Source organism: Microchirus variegatus (assembly GCF_963457635.1).
Source record: "Microchirus variegatus genome assembly, chromosome: 18".
NCBI classification, from domain to species: Eukaryota; Metazoa; Chordata; class Actinopteri; order Pleuronectiformes; family Soleidae; genus Microchirus; species Microchirus variegatus.
This window is the reverse complement of record NC_139819.1, coordinates 1,301,365-1,325,547: the sequence shown is the minus strand read 5'-3', so window position 1 is coordinate 1,325,547 and position 24,183 is coordinate 1,301,365. Positions and strand designations below refer to the sequence as shown.

The 24,183-nt window shown below is 43.4% G+C and overlaps 1 protein-coding gene across 1 annotated transcript in view; it reads right to left on the bottom strand.

Annotated features, from left to right (window-relative positions):
- Positions 1–24,183, bottom strand: part of ttc28 (tetratricopeptide repeat domain 28) — a 301,137-nt gene that overhangs the window by 37,926 nt on the left and 239,028 nt on the right. Inside the window, exons 7-9 of the mRNA XM_083904827.1 lie at positions 15,278–16,074; positions 13,841–14,385; positions 7,820–8,343 (exon numbers count right to left, since the gene is read on the bottom strand). Coding sequence (XP_083760953.1) covers positions 7,820–8,343; positions 13,841–14,385; positions 15,278–16,074 — 1,866 coding nt within the window. The remainder of the gene's footprint in view (positions 1–7,819; positions 8,344–13,840; positions 14,386–15,277; positions 16,075–24,183) is intronic.

The window sequence follows — 24,183 nt, the reverse complement described above, 5'->3', positions numbered from 1 at the left end:
GACATACTATACTATGATGACCAAAGTTTTTAAAAACATTTGACCCAAAATTTGTCGTCCAAAATTTGACAAAAACATCATACTATACTATGTCGTTCAAAATTTGAAAAAAAAAATTTTACCAAAAAATTTTTCCCAAAATTTGACAAAACCATCACACTATACTATGTCGTTCAAAATTTGAAAAAAAAAATTTGACCCAAAATTTTTGGTCCAAAATTAGACAAAACCATCATACTATACTATGTCATTCAAAATTAAAAAAAAAAAATTGACAAAACCATCATACTATACTATGTTGTTCAAAATTTGAAAAAAAAAATTGACCCAAAATTTGACAACAAACGTCATACTATACTATGTCGTCCAAAATAATAATAATTATTTTTTTTACAAATTGAGTATAGCATGTTATAGCAACCTAAGGAAGTGATTTCAATGAAAACAAAGTGAGGACCGGCCAAAATGTCCTCACTTCGTAAAAATGACCTCACTTTGTTGGTTAAAAACCCTCATTGGTCCTCAGTATGCCGCAAGTACAAGAACACACACACACACACACACACACACACACACTAATCGGACTGCATAGTAATCAATGGCGAGGATCGACTGTCTGAGCAAACGCAAACACAAGCTTAGCGTTTGCAAAGAGAAAAAAAGAAGCCACGCGATACGGCGGAGACACCCGCAAATATTTGCCGGCGCACTGATGAGGTGATAATGGACTGTTGTGATACTGTATTTGGAGACAGACTCACAGTGTTTGTGCCTGTGGTGTTTTTGGTATCTGTAACGTTGCATTACTGTACAAACCACCTCCCCACCTTTTTTTTTTCCTACATTCAATCATCATCAATTACTTGTTGTTTTCTTTACTTACTCTGCCATTCTTGTTTGCGTGTGTTTGTCTAGGGCTGCATCCAAAAAGTCAAGTTTGCTTAGTTGAGTAGAGTCACGTGACCTGGAAGTATCAGCAATAATAATAATACAACCTGTTTGAATTCTCAAACGTTAACTATATGTGGGCACCAACTTTTCCAAAACTAGAGCAAATTTCCAAGAGATGTTTGGGTCAATTAATTAAAACTTAATTTCTTAATTTCTCAAATCTGTTTAGGGATCCCCAAAAAAAACCTCTCCAACGGCCCATCTTTGAGTCGTGACCCAGTCTTTGGGAACCACAAATGAGCTTCGTTGCTTCCTTTAGCATATGATAGTAGTACGGCAGCTGGATTTAGCTGGATAGCTAGCTAGCTAGCTGGAGTGGGATAGATAGATGACGTGTAAGCTAGGTAGGTTTCTAGATAGATAAATGGATAATGTGCTAGGTAGCTCACTTTCTTTTTCTCTATCTATCTATCTATCTATCTATCTATCTATCTATCTATCTATCTATCTATCTATCTATCTATCTATCTATCTATCTATTTTAGCTGGATAGCTAGCTAGAGTGGGATAGATAAATGGATAAATGGATAATGTGCTAGCTAGCTCAGTTTCTTTTTCTCTTTCTTTCTTTCTTTCTTTCTTTCTTTCTTTCTTTCTTTCTTTCTATCTATCTATCTATCTATCTATCTATCTATCTATCTATCTATCTATCTATCTTAGCTGGATAGCTAGCTAGAGTGGGATAGATAGATGACGTGTAAGCTAGGTAGGTTTCGAGATAGATCAATGGATAATGTGCTAGCTAGCTTAGTTTCTTTTTCTCTTTCTTTATCTATATCTATCTATCTATGTTAGCTGGGTAGCTAGCTGGAGCAGGATACATAGATGATGTGTAATAGATAGATAAATGGATAATGTGCTAGCTAGCTTTCTTCCTATCCATCTATATCACTTGCAAAGAGTCTTAAAGGCGCCATATGTAAGAATGTGGCCAAAAACAGTTACTGCATTCAAATTCAAAATACCGAGTTCTGTTCGTTTTCTCCGCCGTTGTAGCTCAGACGTAACTGGCAACCCGTGGTTGCTCGGCAGCTGAGACTCTACTGATGGCGGTAGGTGGCGCCACATGCCAAAAACATGATTTCAAAACATAAACATGATTTGCAGTCTGCAAAATATTTTTTTTAATGCGAATATTTTGTCTGTACTGTTGTTGTTGGTGAGTTCAGTTTGTTATATGAACATTATTCCTGAGTCTCTGTGACATATTAGGAGGATTTTATGGCCAGTTGCTTTAGATTTATTACATAAAGCACCTTTAAATGACACCATCTTCAGAACGCGCCATAAACGTCCTTAAGTAGCGTCAAACCATCTCATCAGCGCAAGTCGTTTCGCCGAATCCTCGCGTTAGCGCGGACTCTGCGCGGTGTTTACAGGCCTGCTCTCCGCCGCGGTCGAAACAGGCTTTTTTCTTTTTGGGACACCGAGCGGAGGAGAAAAACGGTTTCCAAGCCGACCTCGCATTAGTCCGCTTATTTTCGGGGGCATTCCTGGAAAGCCGTCTGTGGCTGGACCAGATAAGCCAAGAAAAGAGAGCGTGACCCGATTCCGCAAGACTCGGCACCGACCGCGCAGCGGTAGACTTCATGGCTCCTCCACGGCCAACGCTCGCCCGGCAGCCTTTGAAGCCTGAAACAGTCTCCCCTCTGTCCTTATCTTTCCACTCCCTCCCTCCTCACCCCTCTCTTCTGCCATGCACAGACTCTCTTCTGTCTCTCTCTTTCTCCGCCTCCTGTATTTACTTCCTCGTCTCTACCTGTTTCATCTCCACCGTGGTGGCACTGCTCACGGAGGAACCACCGGCACTGCTCGGGGCTCATTAGGCACTGAAGCGAGGAAGAGGAGAGAGGAAACAGATCTAAATTATCCTTTTCATTTTCTGACATCCTCACCCCACACTTATCTCCAGCTCGGAGTCTTTCATCTGCACACACACACACACACACACACAGAGAAAATGTCTCCCTCTGAGCTGCTCTGTGATAGTTCTTCATGATCAAGCCCGAGTGTCAACCGACTCTATGTTTTCTTTATTCTCCGGCTGACAGTGAAATAATACATGTGAGTTACGACTAATATCCAATTCTGTCTTTTCCTCTGCGCCCCCCGTCTTCTCCACTGCATCATTCCGTGTCCGTCACTGTCACCGGGGGGCGCGTCGTTTGGCGTGTTCACGCGGGCGCAGTCACGTAGCGGGAGGGAGCGGCGGACGCGAGGATGCGGCCGAGGCCGGCTGCTCCCCGTACGGCGACCGGAGAACACTTTTAAAGGCCGCTTGACGGCTGCGGCAGTGATTCAGACGCACGGCTTTACGTGTGCACTAGGTCCAGTGTCCTCTGTCCATGTCCATGACCACACAGGGAACAGGACGTTATAAAGTAACGGGACACGGTAAAGAGTCCTTGAGGGGTAAATAAAAAAAGAACATAGTGGACATTTCTGTTGCTTTGTTTTGCTCCTTTCTTTACTGTGACACACCATAATCTGATCTATCTATCTATCTATCTATCTATCTATCTATCTATCTATCTATCTATCTATCTATCTATCTATCTATCTATCTATCTATCTATCTAAACTTAGCTGGATAGCTAGCTAGAGTGAGATAGATGATGTGTAAGCTAGGTAGGTTTCTAGATAGATAAATGGATAATGTGCTATCTATCTATCTATCTATCTATCTATCTATCTATCTATCTATCTATCTATCTATCTATCTATCTATCTATCTATCTATCTATCTTAGCTGGATAGCTAGCTAGAGCGGGGCAGATAGATGATGTGTAAGCTAGCTAAGTAGGTAGGTTTCTATATAGATAAATGGATAATATGCTAGCTAGCTTTCTATCTATCTATCTATCTATCTATCTATCTATCTATCTATCTATCTATCTATCTATCTATCTATCTATCTGTTGCCAGCTATCTAGCTAGGAAGCTAGCCCATATCTATCTGTCTGTCTAACTCCAGGTATCTATCCGAGACATTTGCATTCATATTGTAATTCCATTAGCTGTTGTTCTATAAACCAAGCATGAAGAAACTGTATCAGCTCCATTAGTCGCTGCAGTGACGACATTGATTTAATGACACAGTTGTGTTAATCACGGGGGGGAAAAGGTGCATTCTGCTGTGAAACGCCTCTCTTTTTAGAAGATTGAGAGGACGTAATTTCATGTAAATCTACAGGGCGATAAGTAGACGGGACGTTAGGACCAAACAATCAGGGTGACAGGAATGATGTCGTCCTATCACGCTGTAATTGGTATCACCCTATGTCCTGTTTGACCACACACACACACACACACACATATAGCTGGAGGTCAAGTCGTCGACGCTCTCTGTGCTCGTTTGGTGCTGCCTTTCTTCCAATTAATCTTTACCGTGAAACGAAAACAAAAAAACAAGTACAGCATGAAGAAATGAAAAAGAAAAAAACGAAAAAAAAAAAAAAAACCTTGTCAACTTTTTTCGGTCTGGGTAGGTTGGTCAGAAATAATTGGCTGTCAGCGCTCGTGGAGGCGCCGTTTCTTTTTCCACAGCCAGGCCGTGGAACAACACAAGGACAGTGCAGGGACAAACAGGAGGACGGGGCGGAGACTGAACGGCCTGTCGAGCTTTGTTCCCCATTAAAGCTCAACGAGGAAGGTCTGCAGGCGCCGCATGGGTCACTTCAAGCCCGGGTTAATGCTAATAAAGCCCGCGCAGGACAGACGGAGGGAGATGGTTTTTCCCGTTCGTCTGCGTTCCCTCCCTACCGGGTGAAATATACGACTGTCGCCGCACACAAGCTGCAGTTCCCGCGGACTCAAACGGGGTTTGGGTCGTGACGCGGTGGGTGTTCCTGAGTGTGAGCTCCATCACGTGCGACGCTGGTGGGCGCGGACATTTAGCTCGCGTCTACGGAGGGTTTCCGCTAATCACTTCCTGCACTGTCACCGACATAATCAGGGAAGACGTACGGACCTGGTGGGGCAGTGTTGGTCGACGGTAGTGAGTGAGTGTACCGTTATATCCAAACACACTGTGTTGATGCGTATCCTTACACATTTTTAAGTGGATCTTTTGTTGTGGATTTAGCTAGCTAGCTTTCTTTTCCTTTCTTTCTTTTTGTTTTTGTTTTTTTACTCCAGAGAATCACTGAGTCTTTACAAGAGTGTAAGATAGCCTCGTTGTTGTCATGTTAGCATAATGCTAGCTTTCTTTTCCTTTCTTTCTTAGCTGGATAGCTAGGCTAGAGCGGGGTAGATGATGTGTAAGCTAGGTAGATTTCTAGATAGATAAATGGATAATGTGCTAGCTAGCTTTCTTTCTTTTTCTCTTTCTTTCTTTATATCTATCTATCTAACTTAGCTGGATAGCTAGCTAGAGTGGGATAGATGATGTGTAAGCTAGGTAGTTTTCTTTATAGATAAATGGATAATGTGCGAGCTAGCTTTCTTTCTTTTTCTTTCTTTATATCTATCTATCTAATTTAGCTGGATAGCTAGCTAGAGTGGGATGGATAAATGGATAATGTGCTAGCTAGCTCAGTTTCTTTTTCTCTTTCTTTATTTATATCTATCTATCTAGCTGGATAGCTAGCTAGAGCGGGATAGATGATGAGTAAGCTCGGTAGGTTTCTAGGTTTCTTTTTTCTTTCTTTCTTTCTTATGTGCATAGCTTGCATATCGCGTAGACGGGGGTCGTACCTATATCCCCCGATTGGGGGAGCATCGGACCTTTTTTTTAAAAAAAGGTTCCCCGTTTTTTTAACAAAAAAGGTTCTATGTTCTCCATTTTGTATGTGACAGGGGGACAACAACCCTTTTTTACCCTGGTCACATACAAAGCGGGGAACATAGGACCGGGAGAACATAGGTACGGCCCTGCTTGTACTACACATGTGGGAAAACGAATTTGGACTTTGGACCTATGTTGCGACACAAGCTAATCAAACAGCATCTTAAAAGCAGTGGGTGGAAGTAGTTCCGCGTTACGTGGCTGTTCAAATATCTTTGAAGGGAAAAACCGCGGCACGTAACATTTGTTCAAACCACGTAAGGAAAAGCGTAAAAAGAGGTACTAATTATTTATTCTTCTGCAATAAAGTCTGTTAAGCCGTGAAAATTCTCCATCTCTTCAAAGCATGTGCGATCCAGGTGCACGTTTGACTGCACATGGACGAGATGGGAGGCAGTAAACACAGGCGCAGGAGACGCTGAGGTAATTTCTACCACAATCGTTTCCCGATCACTGAATTTCTGATTTATTTTTCTGGAAGGTTGAAGCTCGGCTTGACAGATTAAAGGAGAGCTTCTCTCGGTTAAAAGCGCGGCTCGGGTCGTGTTTTTCTCTCTGAACTCAACTGAACCGAGTCAAATGCGCGTGATGTGCGCCGTGTCGACCTGACAGGCGGCTGTTACCGCGGTTACTTGCTTGTGTTGTTTACAGACACGTGTGTAGCGCGAATCGGTCTTTCCAGGAGACTGGGTTCAGACTCACACACGGGTCGCGGAATAACTTTGTTTGGGGGTCACCGAATAAACTAAATAAGACTTTGACTGATAATTAATGAGGTGACACATGCACACAATGAAGATGGGATTCATTAAATAGAGATAAAAAGGGATACGTTTGATATCAAACGTATCTCTTGGAAATAGCTGGTGTAGCATTGACACTGTAAAGCAGGGGTCACCAACGTGGTGCCCGCGGGCACCTGGTAGCCCGCAGGCTATCAAAAAGGTTGGTGACCCCTGCTGTAAAGTATTGCGTAACATGAGTGTAAATTTGAATACAGTCCAATTTTAACTTAAGTCCAAATACTCTCAAGTGTGAAATAAATAACTAGAAATATAGGAAAAAACCATTTGAGCAACAACAGTAGAGCTCCGTGTGTCAACTTCCTGACTTCATCTTTACTCCAGAGAGTCACTGAAGCTTGACAAGAGTGTACGACAATAATGTTAGCATTAGCAACGGCCTGTGTAAATGTAAATAACTGCTGTGTTAACATCGCCGCGCAGACTAGCTCTTGGTAAATCCGGTCCGAGTCCGTGATTTGCCAAGCGTCAACCACGTTAACTCGTGTTGTTTGTGTTTGTTGTCGTCGCTTCCTGATTCCTCCACCATCTCTCTGGTAGCCCTGATTTAGGTGTTGTCGAGTATAAACGTTGACGCGATAGAGCATCGCTTTCCACCGGGGGGCGGGCGTTACCTCGATTGTGCGACGTCAGCTCTACAGGGGCCTTCATGCCACTTGATGCTAGATATGACAGGCTCTGGTAGAATATCCACGCTCTCTGTTGCCCTTTCCACAAAATACGGTTAGGTGGCTGCGACGATACCGTAATAAGCTACAGGCTCGGTAACAAACATCTGCGCCGAGGAGGGAACGAGTCCCTGGTTTTTACTGCACAATAATCTGTGTGAAATCAACGGTGTGAGCCACTGTGTGTGTGTGTGTGTGTGTGTGTGTGTGTGTGTGTGAAAAGATCTTATGGCGACTCACTGAGAGCTGAGAAAAGTCCATATAGGAGGTGTGAAGAGGAGCTAGCATAGCAGTAAACAGGAGGAAATGCCTGGGAGAGTGTCCTTAAAGATTTGCAGAGACATACACTCATAAATGCCGGTATAGCTTTACACAACAGGCGACAACACAGGGCGCATTATGTGCACCCAGAATCCCCCGGTGCACACACACACACACACACACACACACACACACACACACACACACCATGAACACAACCTAATAAAAAATGTGGCAAAGGCTTAGTAAGAAACCCGGCTCTCTGAATTTCATATTCATGAATTCACAGACTCTCGTCCTATCAGCTCAGGCAACAAAGGCAAATCCTCTCTCTGCACAGACTCGCTCACCTTCCTGCAGGTACATGACAGCCTGCGAGTAGTTCTGCAGTGCGTGGTGTGTCCTCCCCAGGCTGCCGTAGGCCAGCGTCTTGGCAGCCAAGTCATTAGTCTGCGCCGCCACACTCAGATGCTGCTCCTGGAAAACCACCGCTCGCTCGTAGTTCCCCAGCGACTCGTAGGTCAGGCCCAGGTTGCCGTAGGCGCGCGCCTGCCGCGCGGGGCTCCCCGTCTCCTCGGCGATCTCCAGGTCGCTCTGGTGGCACCGCAGCGCCGTCTCGTACTCGCCCATCGCCTGGTAGACCACGCCCAGGCCGCAGCTGGCGTCGCCCTCCAGCAGCCGGTCCTGGGTGTCGCGGGCGATGCCGAGCTGGCGCTCCAGGCAGGAGATGGCCTGCTCGTAGTTGCCCAGCTGGCTGTGGAGGGCGCCCAGCTCGCCGTAGGCCTGGGCCTTGCCGCCGCACTCGCCGAGCTCGTGGGCGACGACGAGGCGCTTCTCGAAACACACCAGCGACTGCTGCAGGTGGCCCATGGCTCTGTGGAGGGAAGACGGATAAAGATTAAAGAGTGTGATGACGTAAAGCCGACGAGGCGAACAACAAGGAAATCTGTCATTGCCCCTTTACTGTTAAAGGTGCATTCTGTAATAAATCTAAAGCAACTAAAGCCATAAAATCCTCCTAATATGTCACAGAGACTCAGGAATAATGTTCATATAACAAACTGAACTCACCAACAACAACAGTACAGACAAAATATTTGCATTAAAAAAAATATTTTGCAGACTGCAAATCATGTTTATGTTTTGAAATCATGTTATGGCGTCATGTGGCGCCACCTACCGCCGTCTACCAATCATTGCAGTCAGTAGAGTCCCAGCTGCCGAGCAACCACGGGTTGCCAGTTACCTCTGAGCTACAATGGCGGAGTAAACGAATAAACCTTGCTATTTTGAATTTGCAGTGTGCAGTTTTTGGCCACATTCTTACTTATGGCGCCTTTAAGACTCTTTGCAAGGGATATAGAAAGGAAGAAAGCTAGCTAGCACATTATCGATTTATTACACATCATCTATTTATCCTGCTCTAGCTAGATACCCAGCTAACATAGATAGATAGATAGATAGATAGATAGATAGATAGATAGATAGATAGATAGATAGATAGATAGATAGATAGATAGATAGATAGATAGAAAGAAAGACAGAAAAATAAACAGAGCTAGCTAGCATATTATCCATTTGTTTTGGCATGTGGCGCCACCTACCGCCATCTACCAATCATTGCAGTCAGTAGAGTCTCAGCTGCCGAGCAACCACGGGTTGCCAGTAACGTCGGAAAAAAGAAACCTAAAAGACCTCGGTATTTTGAAGTTGAATGTAGTTTTTGGCCACATTCTTACATATGGCGCCTTTAACAAATACTGACAAGATCTTTGAAGTGTACAACAATCCCCTTATCTCATATCTGGGGGAAAAAAGTGATACAAATCTATCTTTTCTACACAACAAGGTCTTATCATTTACAGTGTTTATGACCAAAAAGCTCCACGTTATTTCAGTTTAAATAAAACAAAGGATAGATTTTCTGCACAGCGTCGTGTTTGGAAAGCTAGAAAATTAGAAACGAGTCGTGATATTTAAATTTTAACGGTCCAGTGTAAAAAAGAATAAGTGACACTTAAACGGTTAGGCTCTAGATACAGCGTGTTTTATTTTATTACAAATGCCATTTTGTCTTTTTATTAAATTCCTGAACTCCTTTAAAAAAAATATATATATATATATATATATATTACACTTATTTTATCAGCTAGCGTAATAAGTAATAAAAGTCAATTTACAACAGAACCCAATGTACTTTAGACACTGGTGAGCTAGCTAGCTTAAAGTATTAATCAAATTATGACTAATTCCGTAAAATTCCATTCAGTTCTTGTGCCCAAAATACAATAATCTGCAGCCAAAAGTTGTTGCAGAAGAAACTAAAAAGTATTTGCAGAAGAAGAAACTAATTAACTCACTAACTCACTAACTTTACTAAGCTAGCCGTAAACTGTAATTAGCGGCTAGCTGTTAGCAGACATTTCACGGCTCTCTCTACTCTGCCACCCTTTTTGCCATTTCCTCATTTTTCTTTACTGATGCACGCGTTCCCTTGTTTATTCCGAGGCTACGCTAACCCGACAGTATTTATTTTGCGGTAATGATACATTTATACAAACATACACACTCGTATGTTTAGCAGTGTACTAAATTTACTGCTGAACGTCATTCGCTGGAAGTTTAAATGGTGACTTTCGACCGCGAGGACGGTCGCCTGTCAAAGGATCTCCGTTCTCTTTTTTTAAATGCGTCGACAGCGCGGCGTTCATCCCATCACAGCGTTTTATTTGCCTCCGCGTCCTTCCAGACCCACTTTATTCACAAACTCGACAAAACTGACAGATGCCGCTTCAAATGGGGGCATTAAAAGAATAAAAGCCCTCGGCTTAATCAGCCTCGTGTTGATGCGCGCCGTCAGGAAACGAGAAATATGTGTGTGTGTGTGTGTGTGTGTGTGATGTCTATTATTCCCCTTTGAACTCACGCGCGGCTAACGCGCCGCCGTGTCGGAGTGCACGCGATGCGCCGATGACGCACAATCGGAAGGGAATCATCTTCTGAAATGAGGATTTCAGCGAGCGTTTTATTTTTTTTCCCGCGCCGCGGTTTCCTTTCGGATCTTATCGCCGCTACGAGAAAGAGAAGCTGCCTGGAAAATAAATGTGCTTCCCCCACACACACACACACACACACACACACACACACACACACACACACATTTCATGCATCTGTGTGTAAAAGCCTCTTTGCATACAGATAAGAGCCGGCAGCGCACACCGAGCTAGCGCCGAACCAGCACGGTGTCTGTAATCCGTGGTGGTTCGATTGGTGTTTTTCCATCATACGGTTCTAGCTCGACTTGACTCTGCTAAAACAACAGGTACCAGGTCAATGACGCCGATGGAAAAGCAAAAATGAAGTAAAGCGCCAAGTCTTTTCATTTTCAAGATCAACGTAGTTTGGTTTTTAATGCTACACTCATAGAAATAAGGGTTCCAAAATGGTCCTTCTCCAAGGGCTGAGGTTCTACCTGGAACCATTTGCTTCTGAAAAAGGTTTTTGGGGTGAATTCCAATTCCTTGCTTAACCCTCAATCTCAAAAATGCTCTCCCTCTAGTCCAAGTGCTGTCAAGATTCTCAGAAAAATTAAGTTGAGGCCAAGTTTAAGGGCTGTATCGCCCTCAATATTGAGATTTTCCGAGACCGCCCTTGGGAGCAAGGGCTACCCAGAATGCATTGCGTGTTTTGACAGAACAAAGATGGCGCCGAAAGCAGCGAAACGAGTACGATACAAATGAAGTATTTTCTTTGTTAATAGAGATATAAAAACCATTGTATTATCTTAGTTTAGGCCCATATTATGGATTACTGACGTCATTGTTGTTTACGATCTTTTGTCAATAGTCGGCCGGTGCGGACAAGCGATCGTTTACTTTGTCCGTGGTTGTGGTATTTGTATGAGTATCATCTTATAACTCACTGACAACCTAATAACTTGACTGACAAACGGATCGTAATAAATAATCCTGACGTAAATGTGTTCTTCTTCTTCTTCTTCTTCTTTTTTGGAGTTGACAGACTGGACGCAAACTTTCGCGTTATTCTGCCCCCTACAGTATGAAGACGTATCTGCATTTAAGGGGTGTCCCATTCCTAAGTGACAAAATAACCCTCAATACTTGGTTTTGAGGGCCAGTTAAGATTAAGGGTTAAGATTGAGGGTTAAGATAGGAATTGGAATTGGCCCTTGGTGACACTAATGGTTCCAGTAAGAACCATTTTGATCCAGAGAACCCTTTAAAACCCCTTTCCTGAATAAAGGGTTTTTAAAAAAGTTCTTGGTGGAACCCTCCAAAGGGGTTTTTGGCTCCAGGTGGAACCTTTAGTGTTCTCCTATGAGGACAAGCCGAAGAACCTTATATGGTTCTACTCAGCACCTTTATTTCTAAGAGTGTATTATTGATATTCTCGGTTATTCAAAAATGAGCCTTGAGCTCCAGCCTATTCCTATATTTTTTGGTGACTGATTCTCACAAAGGCAAAACAATTTTTCGAAGACAAAATCAAAACAAAAATAATGGAAGTTATTCACTCAAAAGATTTAAAAATTAAAAAGAATCAGTCACGGCCAAGTTTTCGGCACACGAAGGCGCAGCTCAGTAAAGAGAGAAACATGAACCTCGGCAGGAAGAAAGTGATTCAGCAGCTCTGCTTTCATGAACCACAGAGGATTTAGGAAAGTGCTCGGCCTCGAAAAACTGTGAGCCGCAGAAGAATGAGTCACACAAACAGAACAAACCGAGGCCCTGACAGAGTCTGATGCTTTTGTATCCGAGCACAATGCACTTATCGTCGAGCTTCCCTGGCGATCGGCGAGGGTCGCTGCTCGGTTTCCCTGATGCACGCGCTAAATTAACCCTTAGATATTAAAGAAAAAGCCCAGTTAACGTGATAGAATCTGACTCTAAACTGATATAATCAGTCAATCTGTTGATTATTTACTTGTTTTGTGACAATATGATGTTATTGTTATGTCAAATAGTCCAATATATGAGGCAGATCAGACCCTAGATGATCTAAAACTCTGTGTATGATCATCATAAACAGTCTCAATATTAAACTTGCCATCAGCTGCATGTCTTAATATGACATTGGCCATAAAAACTCATATATTCAGTAACATTTTCAGTCTTTTAATTGCAATTTAAGAGTTAGTATAACATCAATTCCTTTCAGGGCCAAATAATCTCTAGAATTGTGTTAAATTAATCAGTTTACAGTATCTGGTCCTGATAGAACCTGGCGTTAACTGTCAAATAACTCCTTCACTGTTAGCTAGCTAGCTTAAAGTATTAATCAAATTATAACTAATTCCGCAAGATTCCGTTCAGTTCTTGTGCCCAAAATACAATCTATAATCTGCAGCCAAAAGCTGTTGCAGAAGAAACTAAAAAGTTTTTGTAGATTAACTCACTAACTTTACTAAGCTAGCCGTAAAGTGTTACTAGCAGCTAGCTGTTAGCAGGCATTTCACAGCTCTCTCTACTCTGCCACTCTTTTTGCCATTAACTCATTCTTCTTTACTGATGTACGTGCTCCCTTGTTTATTGCGAGGCTACGCTAACCCGACAGTATTTATTTTGTGGGTAATTATTATTAATACAAACATACATATGGGCAGTGTGTACTAAATTTACTGCTAAACGTCACTCGCTGGAAGTTTAAATGGTGACTGAGATGTTTCGCCTGTCAAGTCAATGGTACCAGCTAGCATGGCATTAGCAACACTCATACCGACTCTGATACCATTGACCTGAGCTAGCCATAGCACCAGCAAACTCGACAAAAATAGAAGAACGGAATGAAATTTCTTGAAAACATGTCCAGACCAGGGTATCCGCGGGGTCTTTAAAAGTCTTAAACCCAATAATTTGAATTTAAGGCCTTAAAATGTCTTAAATTCTCCTAAAATCTCATACAAGGTCTTAAATACAATTTTGAAAGGTCTTAAAAATCTATTAACGTTACTTTTATTTAAAACGTGCATGAACTTCAGTCACGCTTTGAAATTTTCCTATTTTTGAGGATGCGATACGAGAACTACAACACGGAACTAAAGTAGGCCACCACTAGCTAGTGTGCTGTGCGCGCGCCGCGGTGTGTTACAGCTTAGCATAGCAGCGGAGAAAACTTAACGAAAGCCCACAGCGAAGCCCAATTGCTTGCATAAGATGGGTAAGTTCAAGTTTAACAATGTCCAAAATGACGAACTATCCCTTTAACAGTCAAAATAACCCTTTCACGGTTACTATAAATCCAAATTTCCTGTGTATAAAAGTCGGATTACTCAGATTATTTGCAATATCTTGACAAAATAACTACAAAAAGCAGCAAAAGCAGAAGGACCTTGTATTATTTCGCAGACTGACCTGTGTCCGTTGCCTAAGCCTCTGTAGGCCTTCTCCTGGTCCTGCATGCGGTTCAGGCTCTGGGCCACAGACAGGTACTGGTCGTAGTACTTGATGGCCTCCTCGAAGTCTCCCAGGGCCTCGTAACAATCTCCCAGGTTCCCGTAGGCCCGGCCCCTGTCCATGACCGCCTCGTTGCCGCTCAGCTGCTGCAGGGTGGCCAGCTGCTGCTCCAGGTAGCCGATGGCTTCCTCCATCACCCCCACGTTCATTTTAGTGATGCCCATGTTCCCGTACACCTGGGCCTCCACCACGGGGTCCTTGAGCCTCCGCCCGAGCTCCAGCTGCTCCTCGTAGCTCTTGAAGGCCATGGCGTACTTCCCCAGGGCCATGTAGACGGCGGCCAGGTGGCCGTGGGCTTTGCACTCGCCCGACACGTCGCCCAGCTCCTGGTACACCTCCAGCTCCTGTGTGTGGTAGCCCAGGGCTTTGTCGTACTTCTGCACCAGTCTGTAGGTGGCCCCCAGGGCGGCGTAGGCGCAGGCCTCCATCCTACGCTCCTTAACCTGAAACAGAGAAAGTGAAATCCACATGATTTATAAACACCAGTGGTGTCTGCACCTGAGGAAATACTGATTTCTCTCAGTAGAATGTTAAAATACAGTGGTGTAAATAGTCAGAGGAGGTGGATTTATTCTCCCATCATCCTCCTTAACCATAATCAGCGCTCATATGTTGATTTATTCGAAGCCACCACGACAATATGAACCCTAATGGTTGAAGGGTATTGTATATTTCATGTTACAGCGGTGCGAGTAGTATTCATTTACAAAATAGACATTGTGTTGTACGTTAGAAAGAGTTGAACCTCGTGATTGAGGCCATTAATGTTTACTGACGCTTATAAATCAAGTGGGAAGAAGAAGAAGAAGAAGCTTATTTTCCCCATAAACTTCAGAGTCACCCCCTAGTGGTCAATTAATGTATTCTTATTTCCTGGTTGGCTTCAAGAGGAAACCGGAAGACCGAGGATGGATGTTAAAGGGATAGTTCGGAATCTTGGACATAAGACCTATTTTCCAACTCAGCCGGTGTGACGGAGACGTCTGGAGACGTTTTCAAGAAATTTCATTCAGTTCTTCTAGTTGCCGAGTTCGCTGGTGCTATGGCTAGCGCAAGTCAATGGTACAAGTTAGCATGGCATTAAAAACACTCATACCGACTCCACAGTGCACCCGAGGCAAATCGATTGTAACGGCAGACTATCGATGTACTGTTTGAAACAAAACTAACCTCGCATCGCATGAATTTTTGAGGGACTACTTTCTCAGCAGCAGCGGAATCACTCCGCAATAGGTCTTATGTCCAAAATTCCGAACTATCCCTTCAATACCACGTCTGAACACATTCCGCACGACGTTTTACTAAAGCTGTGACGTATCGTAGGTCGTTCTGTACCTGGTGAGCTAAGGCCAGTTGCTGCTCATAAAACTGAATGGCTCCGGCCACGTCTTTTTTACACACAAATATGTCTCCCAGGTTCCCCAGAGCTCTGAAGCGAGCCTGCGCGTTGTTGAGAGACTGAGCCAGCGACAGCAGATATTTCTGGCACTCCTCCGCCTTGGTGAAGTCGCCCAGGGCCTTGAAGGCCAAGCCGAGGTTACAGTACGCCTTGGCCTGACTCAGTTTGTCATGGAGGTCCTTGGCCAGAGCGAGGTCCTGCTCGTAGTACTTGACCGCGTCCTGATAGTTGCCCAGGCAGTAGTGGGCGTAGCCCAGGTTGTGGCACACCTTGCCCTCGCTCTCCATGTCCTGGAGGTCCGGGGACAGCCGGAGGTACTGCTCGTAGTAGGGCACGGCCTGAGGGAACTCTCCCCGAGAGCAGTGGAAGTTGCCGAGGTTGCCCAGGGCCCGCGCCTCGCTCTGGACGTCTCTGAGCTCGCGCGCTATGTTGAGGTGGTTCTGGTAGTGCTGCAGCGCGCGGTCGTGGGCGCCCAGCGCTTGGTACGCCACCGCCAGGTTGCCGTGCGTGGACGCCTGCGAGGCCCGGTCGTTGACCTCCATGGAGATCTGCAGCTCCTGGCGGTGGTAGCGGACGGCCTGGTCGAAGGCTCCCAGGGCGTTGTAGGCGTTGCCCATGTTGCCGTAGGCGCGGCCCTGAGCGGCGTAGTCGTTCAGCTCCTGGACGATGGCCAGGTGGGTTTTGTGGAGCTTCAGTGCCGTCTCGTAGTCGCCCTTCATCTGGTGGATAATACCTGTGTGTGGGGGGGGAGAGAGAGTGAGAGGATGACATTAAAGGACTGTAATTCAAGCGCTTTCGTCAGCAAAACAAGTCAATCGTTCATTGTCTAGCGCTTTATCCTCCACATGAGGGTTCATGGGGGAGCTGGAGCCAATCCCAGCTGACATAGGGCAACCATTCACACCGACGGTCAAATTAGAGCGACCAATTAACCTCCGCGTGCGGTAGGAAACTGGAGAATACTCCGCTTTTTGTTGTTAGGCAACAGTGCTAGCCACTACTCCACCATCATACCCATTCACATGATGCAACATGGGGTTAAGGGTGAATTCCAATTCCTTGCTTAACCCTCAATCTCAAAAATGTGCTCCCCCTAGTGCAAGTTCTGTCCCGATTCTCAGAATAATTAAGTTGAGGGTCAAGTTTAAGGGCTGTATCGCCCTCAATATTGAGATTTTCCGAGACCACCCTTGGGAGCAAGGGCTACCCAGAATGCATTGCGTGTTTTGACATAACAAAGATGGCGCCGACAGCAGCGAAACGAGTGCGATACAAATGAAGTATTTTCTTTGTTAATAGAGATATAAAAATGATGAAAACCATTGTATTATCTTAGTTTAGGCCCATATTATGGATTACTGACGTCATTGTTGTTTACGATCTTTTGTCAATAGCCGGCCGGTGCGGACAAGCGATCGTTTAGTATCGTTTATTTGTCCGTGGTTGTGGTATTTGTCTGAGTATCATCTTATAACTAACTGACAACCTAATAACTTGACTGACAAACGGATCAGAATAAATAATCCTGACGTAAATGTGTTCTTCTTCTTCTTCTTCTTTTTTGGAGTTGACAGACTGGACGCAAACTTTCGCGTTATTCTGCCCCCTACAGTCTGAAGACGTATCTGCATTTAAGGGGTGTCCCATTTCTAAGTGACAAAATAACCCTCAACACTTGGTTTTGAGGGCTGGTTAAGATTAAGGGTTAAGATAGGAATTGGCCCAAAGTGTCTTTGCTCAAGATGAGCAGAGCCAGGAATTGAACCCACAGCCTTCCAGTTGTAAACTCGCCCTAACACGGATCCACCATGTGCTCAATCCTTTTACTTCGAAAACTCTGAATCAAATACTCGGTCTTTCTTCTTGAGTTTTCTTTTCAGCGTCAACATCGAGAAACTTTTCCGCTCCAATAGCTATGTTTTTTTTTGTTTTTTTTTTAAAAAAGGAAACGAACGACGTCGGGAGTAAAAGTGGAGGGAGATGGCGAGCTGCTGATGGAAAAGCTCGGCAAACAACTTTAGAAAAATGAGGCGAGTGTGGAGGAACAATAAATAATCGGGGACCCAGTGCTTTGTACGTATTACCGCTGATAAAATACCATCCTGTGAAAAATAATAGCTTTAGCCCTCAGCCGATCTACCATCTGCTACACACACACACACACACACACACACACACACAGTCACACCTCCGTGACATTACACTGACTTATTTCCAGGAGACCTACTCGTGCCTTACCTTCCCCCTCACCTTACACTCACCTTAAAGCACACTCTCACCTTGAAATATAATGATTTATTGTATAGGGACTTACTTTTTTATCCCCACGAGGTGGATAAGTCTCCATAATGTGACCGTGTAGATTAAAGTCCCCGCAACATATGTAATACCAGGACACACACACACACGGGTTTGTGCAGCTATTCTTCTCAGGACACTGCCATTCATTTGCACAGATTAAACAAAAACCTCAACTTTAACCTCAACCTAACCATAAATCTCGGTTCTAAACTCAACCATTTGGTCGAGCACACTTTAAATCACTGTATCGCATTGAAAAATGCATCAAGCTGAACTCACTAACACTTAATTAATGTGACCAGGTTTATTATGAACAGACATCTCAACCGTTTGGTAGAGGCCTGTATCTAAAATACTGTAGGGGCTAATTAAAAAAAATCTATATATATATATATATATTGATTGTCATTATTGTTATCATAAATAAATCAAATAAAATAATAAAAAATGCAAAGAAATATTTTTTCCTTTGCCTTTTTCTTGGTGTGTACCTTAAAGGGTTAACTAGTTCCTCAGAAATTAGGTTCTGCCTCATTGCAACCAATGCGACGACAACGTATATAGAAAAGAATATATGTAGAAAAGTTGTGCGCTAACGCGATATCTTTACAAGAAATGTCTTTATCTGCACAACAACAGCTTTAAACACTGTAGTACATATGCCAGGCCAGTAGGTGGCACTGCTACAGGAATACACCATACGGCATGTCTATTGTGTACAGTTAAGTTTTTTTTTTTTTTTTCAATAAATAAACAAATGTTTAAATTTCAATGTATACAATCAGAGAAACTGAGACTGAGAATGAATGTAGCCTCTACACGAAAAAATGCAAGATGTTTCCACAAGATAGCGATGTGGTACACCCCGAAAACAAAAAACCACTACCGCTATTTTCATGTGGACAGGCCGTTGGGGAGGACACTCATGGACATCATAGCTCCTTACGCTAACCTTAACCATCCATGACTCTTAACCTAACCCCAGAACCAAGTCTCAACCCTCCAAAAGTCCTATAAAGTTGTGAGGAACCAAACAAAATTGTCCTCCCAAAGTTAAGATCTCTTTGTCTTTCTTGCATTTTTTGTGAGTGAAACCATCTATTAAGCTAAAAAAAAAAAAGCTCCTCCATCATACGACCATCACCGCTTTGCTGTATCAGCACAGAGACTAATAAGCTCCTCCACATCCAGTGATGGGACACCAGGGCTGTAGGAATGCTTCTGGAGCCAGAGTGGGTGGGAACCAGGGACCAGCGAAGAGGCCCCTGTGGCTTGTGGTGAGCATGTGATGGTGCCGCCAGGATTAGTTACCGCCATGTGTGTTTTCCCATTTATTTCATCCGAAACCTGCCACATTACGGCCCGAACACAGGCTACATAAACAGTGGGAGTGAAACTAAACAGACTGCAGATGTAACGCAGTGATGTGGACACGCATCCAAATGTTGGCTCCATTAAATTAGCCCCGACCAAGAATGGAAAAAAAGATTTGGGGGGAAATCTACAGTACGGACCGTTTTGCTGCGTATCGGTTAGAGTATAAAGTACACACTCTTCTAAGCTCTTGACTTCATTTTGTTTATACAATATTTATTCGCAGTATATATAAAAAATACCCTAACTGTATTCACACCAAACATAATCCTTGTTAATCATTATTGTTCGCAACTTCTGGATTGGAAGTATTTTTGATATCAATGACGGCTGAAGTTAATCGGATCGTAAATAAAAAGTCGTACAGGTTCTCGTGACCAAATACAGAGACTTTAATTTTGTCCTTTGTGAAACAACGTCAGGTTGGTGACATCAGTATAATCCCGACGGTGATTGGTCTTTGTGCAATCAGGTAATACTATATTAAGAAAGTTGACGATTTCATGTGTTAAACTACATTCATTTTGTATAAAATGAACACCTGGAGCCACCTACAGCAACTTTACTCAAGAAAACGTACCATCAGAAGTGAAAATAATAATTTGCCAGATTCATGACAACAAGATTAAATAGCAAATACATGTATTTATTTAGAAAAATGGTGTTTTCCATTGACCCTATGACTGCCTTAGTTGTGCTGCATCAGCTTGTAGCACTTAGTAGTTAGTTGACGTGTTTTCCTAAAGTGATCAAATTTGCAGAGCTCCTTGAATGCATCTTGTAGCCGCTTCTCTAAGCTCAAAATGTTTTAATCCCAACGGCAGTGACCCAGAAGTTCCCTGAATGCATCTTGTAGCTGCTCCTTTGAGTTCATCACACTGTGGAAGTGAATACATTTACATCGTTCCTTGAATGCACCTTCAGGCCTCCTGTCCCCTCTACGGGACATTTAAAACAACCCCCAGAGAACCAAAGAAGTCAAATACAAATAATTATTTCAGAAATGAATGTGAGCTAAGATAAGTCACCCAGGGACCAAATGGCATGACCAGTAGTTGAGCTGGGGTCTACGACTTGTATCTGGAGTGTTGCCAGTTCAAATCCCTTGGGGGCAAGGTCTGGGATTGGGTACCCTCTGAGCAGGGCACCCAATCCCTTTTGCTCCCCATGGATTGGGTTGAATGGACCCTCTTTATTTATTGTCCCTATCCACAGGGAAGGCCACATCCAGTGTAGTCCTAGTGCTGGTCCCAAACCTGGATCAATGGGAGGGTTGCGTCAGGAAGGGCAACAAAAATCTCTGCCAAATCTAAAGCAAGGGGATCCACCATGGCAACCTCTAGAAGTGGATGCCAGTGAGATAATCCAGGTCTCTGGGTCTCCGGGGAAACTTTCCCGTAAAAAAGGTAAGATGTTCCAAATCTTACGCCCTTGAAAAGTCCCTGATGCCTACCCTTTTTTGAGCCTCGGGATATCTTAATGTCAGATGAGGGAAATAGGAAAACTGGTCAAAATATGTCGGGCTAAATAAAGTCTGTATCAAACCTTATTTTGATCATCGCTGCACTGATTTCTAGAGGTCAATATTGGCCATAGAAAAACCCATTTTCTTCGACCTCTAGAAACCCATCACCAGAGTGAGGCCATTGCCAAAAAAGCTTTTCTGAACATTGGAATTCAGTTTGTGCAAACAACTCGGACTTTGCTGTGATAAAAAATCCTCAGAGATCCCGCGTGGCTCTACCGCGACTCAGCAAATTAAACCTGATTGGATCTTTCCTTCGCTTGTGTTCTCGGGGTTAAAGCGACACAACCCGAACTGACCTTGGAAGGAATTGGTATGCTCCGAGCGGAGCACACGGAAGCACTAAACGGGAGGAGGAAGAATGAAAAGGAACAATTCAGATTGTAAATAACGTTAACTTTCACAATGAAGACTTTCACAGCGAGTGAGATCCGTGCGGTTCTTTTTTTCGGACGCTGCCAAAACAGCCAAAGTGTTATTTTTACTCGGGCCAAAATAAACCAATGAGGCGTACATGATGACGCCTTTGGGTTTTTTGAAGTTTCCACTGGCACAGACGTTTCCTCCACCTTGAACAAACCCCCCTTTAGCTTTGTGGAAGCACGATTCCCAACAGGCCAGTCGGAGAAGCAACGACAGCTCTCGCCACAAAGTCACTCCCAAGGTCACGCTTTTCCCTCCCAACGGAGGCCGATCTTAAGCGAGATATATTAGCTACTGATGTATTACCAGGGAAACGTGGTGTTCCACACTCGAGGCTAAAAAAAAAGAGGATCCGGGGGCTTGGCGGGGCGGACGGAGGGCGCAGGCTGGAGGTCTATGGCTTGAGATTGGGCTCGTGTGCAGCAGCCAAAATTGCTTTAAGCCTTAGGTAATGCCTGGAGGCACACTTGAAGCGAGAAAATATTTCCTGTGCGCTCAACCCTGCCCCCCCCCCCCTCCCCTCTCCCCCCCATATGGTAAGAGGATTATAGAACCCTCAGGGAATAGTATCCAGCAAGATAGTCAATAAAATCCACACAAACAGGCTGGTAAATACTGATGGAACACAAAAATTGCAAGTTAGGGGAGGATTATGTCCGAAAGCTCCATTGTGGCTTTGTGTCCAAATCAAAACGAGGCCAAATAAACTATTTAATTTTAAGGTACAATGTGTTAAACAAATAATGTATTAGGTCATGAAATGGCCACGTTATGTTTTTGGATTGTAGCGCCACGCAATAACAAAGCAAACTCGTAGCATTGTTGACCCCTTGGCTATTTCTTTTGCTAATTTTTTCAGCACAGCCCAGCAGCATTAGTTATTTTTATTTTTTTTCACATTTCAGTTGACAAAATAAATAATGATTCAGTAATTATTCATTTTAGTGTAAACTGCAAAAGAGCAAAACCAACTGTTAGCACCTGTTGCTAGGTGTGACACCAGATTCCTGCTCTCTCTTTAACTAGCGGGTGTTGAAAACAAGTACTTTTAAGACGCATCAATATCAAGGCCCGTCACTTTTTCCCTCCAAATTCAGGGTAACGCTGACGTTAGCATGTTTAGCGGTGGTGAAATAAATGATGAGGGTTTGATGGCGACGCAGATAGCATGGCTAATCAACGATGCTAGCGGCTAGAGATCAACATAGCATTAATTTGAACTTATATATTGCACGACTCAATTGATTTTATGTCAAATAATTGCTGGTACCGTGATGGCGCTTCACTGAAATACAATAAAAACATGATATTTTTGCTGTTTTTTTGTCAGAATCTCAGGCCAAAACATATATATAACATATATATAACACTGCTTGTTGGTTTTTCAGTTGCTAGGCGCTGCAGCTCGACTGCAGAAGCCTTCGTTGTGTTTTTGTGGCCGTAACACTTTCATTTCTTTGGTAAAACAAAAAGACAGAGCCGTGTGTGTGTCAGTATATATAGAAAGAAAACTCAGGATCTATTGCACCGTGTTACTTCATCTGATTATTGTAATCGAATCCAACGGCGAAGCCAAGTGAAGACGAACCACTCTGACTTAAACCAACAATATTCAGACACCATGTCTGAACTTTTCTTTTCTTTGTGTGTGTGTGTGTGTGTGTGTGTGTGTGTGTGTGTGTGTGTGTGTGTGTGTGTGTGTGTGTGTGTGTGTGTGTGTGTGTGTGTGTGTGTGTGTGTGTGTGTGTGCACTCGCCTCTCCGTTTAGGAACAGATCACATTTCATGCTGCTTTCGCAGATGTGCTGAGGAAGAGCCACAGTCGCTTTATGTCGAAGAAGCTACAGCTCTAATAACTGTGCTGCAGTGAGGAGAATAACAAACACTGAGGGAGGCGACAACGTTATAGTGTGAGCACAAGGACCAGGTGAGTCTGGTTTTCACAGGGCCCCCCCCCCCCCCCCGGGGGGTTCTGGTTCAGGTTCTGGCGTGGTTTTCTGTGAGGAGATCGACTTGGGAGGCAGTGAGACTGCAACGATTCGGTTTCGGTACAGGATGGTATGTATTTTTCTTAGGGCATTGCTTCCCAACCCTGGTCCATAGGGAACACTGCCCTGCCATGTTTTAGATGTTGCTCTGAAACATTACATTTTTGGGGAAAAAAAAAAAAAAAATGTAGAAAAGTTAAAAAATTAAATAAAAATTAACAAATTAACAAAAGTTGAAATAACATTTTTTTTTTTTTTTTTTTTAATTAACAAAAATTATAAACATTACATTTTAGATTTTTTTTAACAAAAGTTGAAACATTAAATTATTAGAAAAAAATTAACAAAAGTTGAAACATTACTTTTTTGGATTCTTTTTTTTACAAAAGTTGAAATAACTTTTTTTTTTTTTTTTTTTTAATTAACAAAAATTTTAAACATTGCATTTTAGAATTTTTTTTACAAAAGTTGAAATAACTTTTTTTTCAATTGACAAAAGTTGAAACATTAAATCAGGTGTTTTTGAAGCAGGGTAACATGTAAAACATGGCAGGGCAGTGGTCCCTGAGGATCAGGGTTGGGAAACACTAGCTTAGGGTACCATGCTAAAATGGTATGGTACGGTGCGGTCAGGGGGGAGATAGACCGGCTGCACCCGTGAAGCTTTCTACAAACCGAGCAGGAAACGAAGAGCGTCTTGACGTCTTACATTGTCGCTCGTGTCACGTTCAATGTCGTCATTTGCACGCCGAACGTAAGCCTGACGCAGGACTTTAGAACCATTCCAATCCGTACCTTCTTCTGCAGTTAGCTGTTAGCGACTGGAGGGAACACACTCTTAAGAATTAAGAAACAAGTAAGTTAATAAATAAGCAATTTGTGCGTGGATTCTCTTTGAGGTACGTTCAAAATGAGGTCTTGCTTCTCGAGCGGAAGCCTCCAAACAAACTCCCTTTGATGTAAAAAAAAAGACAATTGAGATTCTCGTTCATGAATATGTGATGTGGACTCCGTGTTCCCGTCCTCACGCAGATAATATTAGATATTTGCTGACTTGGGGGGTTAGAAGTTTTGGCCAATTAATGAATAAAAAATGGGTCTGGAAAGCAACATTTTTCATTTCCTCTGCAGGAACCGCTGGGCATCGCGGTCTGATGTTGGAGCTCGGCGAGCTAGCTCACAGCCATGTTAGCTGCTCCTACACACACACACACACACACACACACACACAG